This window comes from Taurulus bubalis (genome assembly GCF_910589615.1).
Source record: "Taurulus bubalis genome assembly, chromosome: 5".
Taxonomy (NCBI): Eukaryota; Metazoa; Chordata; class Actinopteri; order Perciformes; family Cottidae; genus Taurulus; species Taurulus bubalis.
In genome coordinates, this window is record NC_136593.1 from 10,496,434 (window position 1) to 10,509,399 (window position 12,966).

A 12,966-nucleotide genomic window follows, 5' to 3' on the forward strand; every position below is an offset into this window, starting at 1 on the left:
ACAGAGAACCAGCCAGACAGGCTGAGTGCCCACCTCAGCCTCTGACCCAGTGATGGCCGTTGTAGAGTAGTGTAACAACACCACCACGCTATGATTCTCAATCAATAAAAGTTGCAAACTGGGTCAGAGACAATATATCCATCTCTTGCGATAGTACCGACCTTTTATTAAATAACAGTTATTAGAGATGTTATCCGGAGAACCCTTCAAGAATTTAATCAGGCTGGTTTTAGTTATTGCTTCCCATGATGACGTTTCAGAGAGTTTTCATTGCTGCCAACAAGAACATGCTGAGAAAACACATGATATGTGTCTCTTCTTGGCAAAAGGATACTCACACTCAACACTGGCAGCTGTTCAGATGCTTTAACTCGTCTCGGAAGATTTGTAAATAAGTGTGCAACTTCTTTACGTTTATTTAATTATGTTTAATTTAATTTAATTTAATTTGATTTAGTATTCTTACCCAAAGTGCACATATGGCATTTTTTTGGAAAGGATGTGTTTGTGCACTCTAATGCAGGGATTCCCAAAGTGTGGTGCTCGCGCTGGGTGCGCGAGAGGAAAAATGTAATGGTGGTCTAATGGTGTAATAATTAATATTAAACATAATTTTGAAAAAAATTAAGTAGGATTTTTTAATCATAAAAATTCCCTTTGTAAGATTTACATTTAATGGTGCGCGCATCCCTGGAGCCTTCTTTTTTTATTTATATCCGTTTCTGAGCTTATGTGCCACTCTTTGTTTTTTACGTGGCTTACTGTGTTTAAGTGAATAAATGTGAAATGCAATCTGCCTCTGAGTCTGTGCGTGTGTCCTCGCCATCCTTATTGCTCTTTAAAAGTGACGCCTTGTGTAACTGAAATTTATACAACGGACTAAATCTTGTAACAAACGCCACGCGCGAGCAAACAGTTCTCGCATTGGTCCGATTTTATGCGGCTATAAATAGGCTCTGTTGCGTTTTTTTTTAAGGTGTGGGGGATTGGGTTTGCGTGAACCCGGTCGAGATGTAAAAGGGGGTGCATGGCCTAAAAAGTTTGTGAACCACTGCTCTAATGTATTGTGAAGTCAAACTCGTAGGGAAATTTCCTTCTGGTCCCTCACTTGAAATTTTCTCTCTGGGATATGATTCTACTCGCTGTTATGCATTTCAATAAGAGCTTATGCAAAAGTTTAAAACTCAAAGCCAAATAGCTCTGCTAGGCATATACCGTACCCCAAATATCTACTGAGGTGTCGCCTTGACAGCTCCTGTTAGGATAAGCTTTTCATTAGCCACCATACCTTTTTCGAAGAGATTAAATTGAGCAGCCTTATAATCCAGTCATGCAAGGCTCCTTGATTTTCACCAGCTCATCAAGATGAAGTACATAATTTAAGTAAGCTTTCTGCCATGAATAACAATTTATAAATGCACATACTTGTTTTTAGAGATTGATCAACTGTTGAAATAGTTTGATACGTCTGGGTGTCAATATGTTGTGCCATATAAAAAGCTAAGTAAATATTTTGTGTCAGGGTAGTTTCAAGGAAAGCCAATCATCATAGAGTTATAGTTCTACAGTAGCTGCACGAAGAGGACTTTTGATATTGCCCTTGCCATCAAAACCTTGAAAATATATTCAAATAATCCAAAGAATGTAACTATGATCTGTTGTGCTTTAATGCAACGAAGCTCTCTTGGTGGGAGGACTTCTTTTAAAACTTGTAGCACTTTGATATTACTAGTTGTGTCAGCCTGTATGAGAGTGAGAAATGGTGGTTTGTTCAAACATTGTACAATTACTGATGTTTACATTTTCCTAACAAGCGAGCGCTGGCAGTCAGGCAAATAAAATCCTCTCCAGAATAACAACAGCATTGTTCATTCGTTCAAACAGCATGAAATGAATGTTTACTTTTCATTGGATATGTTATTTTACCACTGAGAAAACTTTCTGTTGCATCTTCTCTGAGCTGATTGAATTCAAAAGAGCAGTATGAAGCACTCTGTCTTTTTAAAATGACACACACTCTATTCAGTCATTTGTGTCTGAGGACTTCTTGTTTGAGAACCAACACAATGTGCAGCTGCTTGTTTCAAAGCCATCTATCTCCAATGGCTTTGGGCTGTTTCAGTGAAACCCATCTGTGTCTGTGATAAACCCACTTCTTCCCTAATTTACACACCACCAACCCTCTCACGTGCACCTGCCTGCCTCCTTATGCACCTCTTTCTGTCTGCAGGAAACACCACAGATATCAATGACAACAGGTAAGACTACGGCCCCCTCTTTGAGGAATGCAACCCCCCCCCTCCCCTGATGTTTGGTGTTGTCTTACTGCAGGCTTCCATGTTGTCATTCATGAGCAGAATTAACCACTAGCATGTAAGTTGTGTTGTATGTTGTATGTCATTTGGGACTCTTTGATGATGGGCTAACAACAGTTTGGCTTGTCAAATTCAGAATGAATGGCAGAAATAGAGCTAGGTGAATAAATGTAATACTCTATCATGTTTGCTGAAAGTCAATTACGGGCAAAGAACAGGTTGAAGTATGTCATTGCCACCCTGACCTTGCATGCTCTGTTCTCCCTGTATTTTAAGACCAATTACTGTAACATTACTGATTTGCTTCCCTTACTGCTGTGTTTCTCTGCTCCATTGTGTTCCCCTTGTTGCTGTCCTCGCTCCCGCTGCTGCTGCTGCTGTTCCTCCTGCTGCTGCTGTGTCTGGTGATGGTTCTGCGTTGGATAGCACGTGTCTGAATGTAAATTCTGTGTCCAGAACTGACGTCTGTGACAATCAGGACCCGGCAAAACTCTACAGCCTGCAGCCGGAGGCCTCAGCCAGCTAATAGTCCTGAGCAGGTAAGAACACAGGAAAACAACTCTTCTGTGTTTGTGTTACAGAACACAGGTTAACAAATCATGTGTCAAAGAGCAGTCTGTCAAAGCTTTACTTCATAACATAAAGAATAGATGAGGTATTTAAACAACATCAATTGTTAGTTTTAATTATTATTATTATTTGTATTAAACGTAAGCTCTCAAATAAATAAATAACCACATTTTATATAAACCTGAAGGCTTTTGTAATATTGAGTAAACTTGCAATTCTTACGACAACGATTTTGATGCTTTTTCAATTAAAATAGCATACAGTGGGATGCTTTTCCAGATGCCCTTCAATACTAAATGTGTACACACATATATTTTCTGAAAAGCTTGCCTCAAATGGCAACATTAAATGTCAGTGATTGCATATAGATTCACATATATACATAATTTAAATTCAATCGAAGGTGTATCACGAGAAGCATGGGCCTGTATCCTGAAGGCGTTTTACAAGCACTGCTTACACGGAAATCGCAAAATGATGGCAGCGTCAATCCTCACAAGTAATTGTGGCTCGCAAACGGCAGTTAAATTTGTGAGACCTACCGAGCTCTTGCATGCTCGATTGCAAGTATGCCAATGTCAAAATTAACAGGAAAGGAAATAATCATGATGTTGCAGCTTGCATGTTGCATAAAATACAACAGCCCTGCTGCTAATCAAACATTACCTGAATAAATGCCATTTGAAACAGAATATTTACATGGAATAATAGATATTATAGATCGATAATAGTGATTTTCTTATCCAAACATATCTAGCAGTTAATTTATCTCCGGTACATTACAACTCTAGATAGACTCTCGAGTGTATTGGTTTGGGAGCAGACCTTGTCTTACGAAACATCACTATGACTTTAGAGTTTATTGGGTCACAGCCCTCAGGTGCAGAGATCACTGCCAGCTGCCAGGGACAGCTTTGTTTTCTTTTGCAGGGCCCAACACTAAAAATACCAAAACTCACAGAGTACACTGTGAGACACTTGCACAAAAATACAAAACAAACGGCATCTGTCTCGGATCAGCACCACACGCTCTTTTAACTCTCTCTCTCATAAATCCCAGCGAGGGTCAAAGATTATACAATATTATAAAAAATACTCCTCTAGGAAATACATATAGGAGAAAGGGGAATTAAATGATCAGTACCTCTGCGCTTTTACTTCATCCCACACATTTTGCTGTCACACGCTTCATTCGGTTGCCTTTTTCATGTATTCAAGTGAATATTATTCAGCACCACTTGTGAAAGGGACAATAGCGAATTAATTTGGAAACCATAGTCCTAATTTGCAGAACTAGTTTTGCACAGTACTGGTGAATTTAGCATGCTATGTAGTATACATGTATCTCCAGACTACTACATGCAGTTCCCAAAAAACAACTAGGTCTTAGTGAAGACACCAGAAATACAATTATTCTAGACAAGATCGTTCTGGCAATGTTGCTATTACCCACTGTTTGCTCTTTCGTTCTCCCTGTTACTCACAAATGTATCTGACTGTTGCTTTTACTTTACTCTCTCTCTCTCTCTCTCTCTCTCTCTCTCTCTCTCTCTCTCTCTCTCTCTCTCTCTCTATTTCTCTCTCTATCTCTCTCTCTCTATGCAGAAGTTTTTTCCTGAGGCCTCCTCTATAAATCTGCATGCAGCTGATCATTGTCCTCCCTGCCTCTCCTTCCTCTCTCATCCTCACCTGCTGTAAACAGACCCTGATCTCTCCAGTGTCCCCTTTCCTTCCCCTGCTTGCTCCTCTTCAATCTCGTCTCCTTCCTTTACACTGGTGTGGGGTGTGTGTTGGTATCAGTAAGATCCATGGCATGCACTGCATCTCAAATGTCTGACTTGGCAGCTTACACCCGTATTGCTGCACACTCTCCCCCATGAAGGTGTGGAAGAGAAGGCACTGTGCTGAAGGAAACCACTGCGGGGTGCTGTTTGTCTCAGTGAGGGTGTCACAGTAAACAAAAAGGGAACAGTACAATCAACAATAAGCTACGTCTTAATAACTATTATTTAACATGCGTATGGAGCTGAAAACTCAACAGTGAACCTCAAGACCACTTAGTTAATATTTATACGTTACAACTGTGCATGTTCATTTTTAATGTTGGTCTTAAATACAGAAAATAGTAAGGGAGCAAGTGAGTCCACATCACCATGAAATGTTTCAAGTCTAAAATAAAAGTCAATGTAAATGGGGAATTCAGTCTTAAAAAAATAATTGTCTTTAAAGGATAAGGCTTTAAAGGCTGGTATTATTGTTATCTGTTTGTTGTAAAATAACAAGGTATTATTGTGTCTCAGTATTTTTCGACTTCCCCAGCCTGTGGTTCTCAGTCTCAAGCAAACTAAAGATATAAAGGTTTAAAAACAGCCCTTGGATATATTGTTGTTGTTTTTTTACCAAAAGGCTCTGTAATTTACGAAGAAAAAAATACTTTTTTTTTTTTAAACAGAAGTAAATAGTGAATTTATTGGGGACCATTTTCAGCTGTGCATTAATACACATTTGGTGTCCTCGCGAGTTTTTACAGCAGCAGGATGTGTAAGTGGGACTGTCTGAAAATATACAGCAGTGCCATCAGGCTTATTACAACACTGTATGTTTTTTTTTTTTAGAAGCAGCGTCAGTAGTCATAGCAACAATATAGTCCATAATGTTTTTTCACATATAGACTGCAGTTGCCACGCAGGTTGACCAACGCACAGAACACAGACTAAACTAAAATACAAATACACTCTTGAAACTTGGCCGAACCTTAACTTAGACACGAGATTTGACAATTTCTTAAAATAAATAAAGGAAATAAAGTTTAAATATAGTATACAGTAAAGTATTTAACTGAAGTCACAATAGTTTTGTATTTTGGAACCCTTAGAGGATATCTTTCAGATACATAGACAAGATAAATAGTCACCCAATTAACCCTGATATCCATATAGAGCCCAGCAAGTTATAGATCACACTTTTGGTGAAGACCGTGTCATTTTTAGAGAGTCAGATGACTCCGATAATATAATGGCACCTTCTCACCAAGCACATGAGGAACCATTGTGCTAAGTTAAGAAGTTGATCAAAACATAGTTTACTCAAATTTTCAGGCGCCTGTCGTATGTCTGACCGTTGGTCTACTGCACTGGTTACAACTAGTCTGAAAGGGAACTTCATCTGAGCCGCCAGGAGAGTCAAAAACACATGATTTCAGATTTTATTTTAAAAGACTGATTCTGTCGTAGTAGAGAGACTCTTAAACTGTAAATCATTCATTCAAAAAACAGCCTGTCAGGGATCGTCTGTGAGATATTCAGTCATTGTCATGAAAACCAAAAGCATGGCAAAGTGGGAAAAAATAATTGTGTAGCAACTATTTTTATACTGCTAGTTCTAGTTTAAAAGAAATATATATACATACAGTATTTACAATTCGCTCTATTTTAACATTTTCTTTTCATTTGCTATTAATCAATGTAGCTATTCATAATTTATAGCAGATGCTGAATGTGAAGCATTTGTTTCGATGTGTGCTTTGAATGTTTTGGAAGCATTTAGTCATTGAATGAAAATGCATGTAGCCGTGCAGCTGCCGTTCCAATATTAATGAGTAATCCTCCGGTTCTTCATGAAGCACCTCAGATTGAAACCAAAGCCCTGATTGTCATGATTCATCGAAAGAGGTCTATCTATGCCCCGACAGTGACATAAACCAAAGGTTACTGTAGGGTATCAGCGGCTGTAGCCCTGTTTTATTCCTCTGACTCACACACAGATCGCTTCATCAAACAATGAAGTGTTTGACCTTTGACCCCAAATTACAGCGGTATCACATATATACCGAGTCCCTTGGGTGCATTCTATTTTATCTGAGCAGATAAGTTCATTGACTGTCTGCACACACGCTGCCGGTCACGCCGCCCTCAAAGTCTCCCATTGAGCTCCTGATCAGCCAGTCAGGATGAGAGAGTCAAGGGTGACAGTAGACGGACTTTGTGTGTGTGTGTGTGTGTGTGTGTGTGTGTGTGTGTGTGTGTGTGTGTGTGTGTGTGTGTGTGTGTGTGTGTTGTGTGTGTGTGTGTGTGTGTGTGTGTGTGTGTGTGTGTGTATTTTGGGAGATATGGAGCTGTATCTTCTGAGCAGAGTCTCTCACTCTTTGACTTTTCTGCAATTCTTTTAACAAAGCAAATCAGTAATGCTTTAGTTTACAGCTTGCAAATTGCAGTGTGAATATTTTGTGATGCTAATGGTGTAGTGGGGAAGCACAAGGGAAGAAGTACATAAGAGAGTTACACATTTGTGTTTCAGGGAGGGGAGCTAGTGATAAATCGTACTTAAAGTACTTCTTTAATTAATGGTAGAGACATGGGACCAACAGAAGTGAGGCCTTTACACACCGGGAGAGTGCACACACTTGAAAAGCGGGACTAGCTTCAACTGTGTCTGCTCTTCTTTAACATCAGTTTGGATTGTCAGGTGGATTCAAAAACTACATTGCTGTTTTTCAGTATCTTATCATAATATTTTTTGAAACCATTATGTATAGCTGTAAAGGCTATAAGGCCGAATGTTTTGTTTTTCAGGGACATTAAATGTAAACCATATCAATAATTAATAAGTTCTCTGCATTTTAATTGTTTTTACTCTTTAAGTCCCTCCTCAGATGTGTCCCGTGTAGTTACCATTTTACTGATACTGTTGATTTACTAAATTATTACGTTACGTTACATTGTGGGCTGTAATGTCAAGCGTTACCGACACTTCTATTTATATTGAGGTTAATCAGACATGCATGAAGCACTTTATCACATTATTTTCTTCATGATTTCTCTCTTTGTTCCTCTTCACAAGACTTTACACAGAGTGTCTTCAGCCGCTGTTAAGTTTGACTTTCTTAAAAAGGTCAAAAAGGACATTGAGAAACTTTACACTATCATAAAGGTTGAGTGTGTTTGCATAACCTAAAGAAACCTTTCGTTGAATGTGAACGGCCTTTTTATTTGTAATCAATTTTGCTGTTAATGAATTAAAACCACAGAGAAAACATGTATTCCTCTGTCATGCCCTCTGGTTGTATACTGAGCTCTAAATGTTTGGGTGAGTGGAGAGTTTACTTTCATTCGTATTGTTCTGTTTGTCTGACAGTCAATGTAACCAAACGGAAAATGGTCTGGTAAGGTAAATAATATGTGAAACTGTAGCCGAAATATGCAGAAATATAACTGACAAGAATGGTATGGTGGTAAAAAAAAAAAAAAAGATGCAAAATATCTGTGTTTGTTTGTACACGTGTGCGTTGGTTGGTTTGTTTATAGCGTGGGATTTAGTGCATGCAGTACTTCTGTAGCTGCTGAGAAACAGTTCTGTTATCTCCTTTCAATAAAGATGATCCTATGTCGTATCATTATTACATTGTCTTGTTCTTATTCTTTAGTCATGTGAGATGTTTACCCCGGTGCTCTTTGAAAAGGTCCATTGAGCAGATGTTGACAATCACATGTTATGCAGGAATTATTTGCTCATTGTGCGCTAATCAATCTTTTGATTTTACGTTATTTTGCGTCCATAACATGTCTTCTTTGAGATTGGCAGAAAGAAAAGATACAAAATACACATTTAGGTTATTTTGCTAGAGTTCTTCTATTTGTGTATGTAGATTTCTCCTAAATTCACCAAAGTTTAGCATTAAATAATGACTCATTTGCATATGTAAATATTTTTCAGAAAACCTCCAATACGAAAAGGAATTGCCCTAATGTAACTAATCATTTTGGAAAGTTATATTTAACATACACTCTTATATACAAGAGTGCATGTATTCTCACCACGTTATGTTTGCTGTCAGTCTGCACTCATTTGTTTATCTTTGTTACTTTGGCATGGATTTCATAAATCGGTCACAAAATCGGTGTATAACTCAAGTGACTAAGATTTAAGATCATATGATGATGTATTTTGTGTTTGAGCCCACCCTCGCACTAAACTGATCATTTTCATTCTTGTGTGCATGTAAGATGCTCGTAAGTTAACCCACTGTTCCAAACTCTGATTTGGAAAACTATTTTTAGTTTGTTCCAAATACTGTTTTTGTTCCAAAACACATTGAGAAAGTGGACAAACATCTACAGTCTGTTTGCTTGGGTTCAACTGCTAAAAACAAACACACTTTTTTTTTAAAGTTGTGGTGTCAAAGAACACCACAACACAAACACTGTATCTTAATTCCTCAGTGTTTTCACACAGTATTTTCTCCTGAAATTATACAGCTAAGCTTTTTAATATGTTTATTCCCAGAGATCCCTTCTGTACATCTGTTAAGATATACAGAATACAAATATTGCTTCTGCTTCAAATATTAATGTGTGTTAGACATTCTTACAATCACATGTTTTCCTTCTTCCACATTGGATAATCCAGAATCTATGAGCGACACAACAACGAGATGTCTCGTCTTGTGTCATCTCACATGTACTCCTCTTAAAAGGAAATTTAAGGTGAGCACAGAAAAAGTTTCTCTTTCAGCAGATGAATAGTCTTTGCACTTTCTGCACAGTGAATGTCAAATGTCCAAGGGGAGCAACAAAGATGCATATTTTCAAGCAAGCGCTTCGTCAAAGTAGCTATTCAATGTTTTTGGCTTGACATTCCTTCAGTACTTGTAGAAAACCTTTGACCTTTGACCTTTGTCGGGGAACCTTTACAGACATATTCAGCGATGGCAGGTAGAAAGTGCATAACATTAAATCATGAAAAATCAATAGTGCTCTGAAAACATTTTGCAATGAGTCATTTTCTATGAATAGACAAAACGTCAGGACAAACTCCACTGCTCCAGTGCATGACCTCATATATCAAGTAGAGGAGAAGGTGGACCTGTCCTGCCCGGGGCCAGGAGCCAAAAGGGGCAAAGTGCAAAATAGCAGCAGAGGAAAGGAGAGGACCCGGATCACAAGAACTGTGACACAGACGTCCTTAAAAACACACTCTCTCAGCAGGGATCATCAATTGAAACGCTGCATCTCAGCTGGTAGACCGCTGACTGAGCGCCGAGGCTGGAAGTCTGTGTGAGTACAAATCTGACACAATGACGAATGTTTCTCTGCCTGATTTATGTATCTGACATCTGTCACTTTTAGGGTTTTCATTCCACAGTTTCTTTGATCTACGATTTTGTAGAAGTTATTTTTTAAATGACAAAATACAGAATAGAGAAAAATCAGTGACTTCTGGAAATTCTTAGTCGTTTTGTCGTTGTTTGTTCTGTGAATTTAGACGACTATAAAATAAAAGTCCTTCCATCAGCATTTAAAGAAACATTTTCTGATCACTTTGTTAGGGACTTATAATTAAATCAACTGTTTGTAAACATTATACAATCATGCAAAGCATTACTTTAGTAATTTACTTTCAGAGATTATAAACCATCCAACTAAAAGTAAAACATCAGGGAGCAATTTTATAAGTTTGTGTTTGAAATTTGACCTCAAATGTTTCTTTTATTCCTTCTTTCAACAAACCTTGATAATGTGTTTCTCAGACAATCCTCAGCTGAGCTCAAGATGACTCAATCAATACTTCAATATGGCTCTGACATTTGATTAGCATAACATCAATAAATATTGATTCTGAGTCTTTTCTCAGAATGATTGAGTTTTTTCTATGATCATCTTACACATGGAAATCCCTCTGAAATAGTGATGATTGTCGTCATCATCATCAACCTTAATTTAACTGTGGTTATGGAGACACTAATTATGGAAGTAATGATATCAGGCAAGTCAATGATCATCAGTGAAAACATAACTACAGGTTTAAGACTCCCTGAAGCTAACATACCTCTCATCCTAGCTATTACCACACCCGTCCTCCACTTTGTTTCACTCTGGATGTTCTTGACCTTTTATCTGCACATAGCCATAAACTCAAATCCAGTTTCATGTGGGTGATGACACCATGTCTTTCTAAAATGTCCAATGAGATTGATTTAATAATATTATTGAAAAGGCAATCTAGTGGAATTATTATTTGGAGTCAGTGGATTCATTATTTCATTAATTATCATCACAAACAGCAACTATGTGAATCAAAACTTGTATTTAATGATAAAGTCAGTCATTCATTATCGACAAATGACAGAAAAATAAGCAGGCTGCAAGTGAGTAAGGAGAAAAGAAGTCAAGCCAATGAATAAGTCTGATTTCTTAAGCAATGTACAACTTGCTTTGCACTCAAAATGTATAATTATGGCATTAAGTCTGATCTGCTCAAAAACATGTTTATCTTCATCTCTTTCTCATCATCTGCAACCACATAATGTATAATCTGTGTATCTGTGGAGAGCTTATCTGCTGTGTAGAGCTATTTCTCCAGAGTATGATCAAACAGCTTGGATTATAAAAACGAGGTCACTCTGTGTCATTTACTTCTCCGTCAGTCCTCATGTGTATCTTATCTATCGTGCATGAACTTCCACTGGGGACAGGTAGACCAGCTTTATCATTTGTTTACATTGCTTAGCTCGAGCTCAAGTGACTCTTGCTATGGAAAAGCCGTGTAGGGTAAATACCGTTCAAGAACCTTTGACCCTGATATGTTTCTGCATTCAGGTCAGGCACATTTTCAGTTTAGGATTCACACGAGAAAGCTCACCTCTTTGGGACTGAGGCTCATCAGGAATATTAATGTTTTTTTTGCATGAGGCAACCTACCAGCAACGGGCCTGTGACCTCATTTAATCTCTCAATTCATAGATTAATATTCTCAACTTCACATCGACGAGCCTCAACAAAGGTTAAATTCACAGTGAATAACTTACTGCCCTGCCCTCCAGGGATTGAACGTTTCAAGCATGTTGCTCCTCTGTACTGTGATGTCACGGCTCTTTAACCGGTGAAAACACCTGGTTTGACATCACTTATGGGATGTCTCAGTCCATAGAGGGGAATGCTGTTATGCGGGAACCGAACAATGTGTTGATCAAAACTGTGGTGAGGAAGGTCAAGGATACATTTAATAAACTTTACTTACTTACTATTTACTTACATTGTGATATGCAACTGGCTTTTTCTGCCAGGTTTTCTTTTACCAAATCTTTTTGTTGGTCCGATAAGGATTGGAGAATATATATAACGCCAGGTTTTTAAAAAAAGAAAGAAAGAGGAAATAGCACTCTTTGTACATTTGTTTCACAGGGCATAGTTCATTTAGATGGATGCATTCGTCTCAACGTGTCTTATTCCGTCGCGTGGTATCGCGTGGTATCCTGTGGTGTTTTGTTAAGGATGTAAGATTAATTTAGCATGTAAGATTAATTTGATACAAGTAAGATGTAGCCATGCTGATTTGATGCGATGGTGTTAATGTGCAATGGAATAAACCGACCAACGGATTGAAAGAGCGCACTGGACATTGATTTGAAAACAACGTTAATTGATTATCTGGTTTTGTTGAATTTTATATACTGTGTATTAGTACTGTGCAACGATTACAATTTTTAATTGCATTGGTATGTGCAGAATTCAATAATGAATTGAAAAGTAGTGTATTGCGCACTTATATTTTAAAAGTACTGTTATATGAACAAAAGTGCAATAACATTTGTTTTGCAAACACTTTAAACAAATAAGGAGCCAGTGAAGAGACCTGAGAATGGCGGTGATGTGATACGTCTATTTGTCCTCGTCAGTATTCTGGCAGCAGCATTCTGGATTTACCTGCAACCGGTTAATCGCAGATTTACTGAGTGAGGAGAATAGTGCATTACAATAGTCAATACGAGAAGAGATAAAAGCATGTATGATCATCTCTAATTCAGCTGTTGATAGTCCAGATCTCAGTTTGCTAATATTTCTGGAGGAAACAATATCTAGACAGCTGCTTAACATGGGGGTCAAACGACATGGATTAGTCAAATATCACCCTGAGAGTACGCAGGTTGAGGTGGACAGCAGAGGAGAGTGGACCAATGCTCTGCTTGATCGCATAAAATCAATATTTAATTTCCATCATTTAACCTCAGGGAAGCAAGATAATGTGTGTGAGACTAACCTACGACTTGTATATGCACAGGATTGTCCACCTGAGTCCCAGTAAA

The 12,966-nt window shown here is 38.1% G+C and overlaps 1 protein-coding gene across 1 annotated transcript in view; it reads left to right on the forward strand.

Annotated features, from left to right (window-relative positions):
• kif5ab (kinesin family member 5A, b) overlaps window positions 1-2,841 on the forward strand; it is a gene marked incomplete at both ends in the record, with an annotated part of 50,536 nt that extends 47,695 nt beyond the window's left edge. The window contains 2 exons of the mRNA XM_079218657.1: window positions 2,231-2,258; window positions 2,742-2,841. Coding sequence (XP_079074783.1) covers window positions 2,231-2,258; window positions 2,742-2,841 — 128 coding nt within the window. The remainder of the gene's footprint in view (window positions 1-2,230; window positions 2,259-2,741) is intronic.
• Between the last annotated feature and the right edge of the window lie 10,125 nt (window positions 2,842-12,966).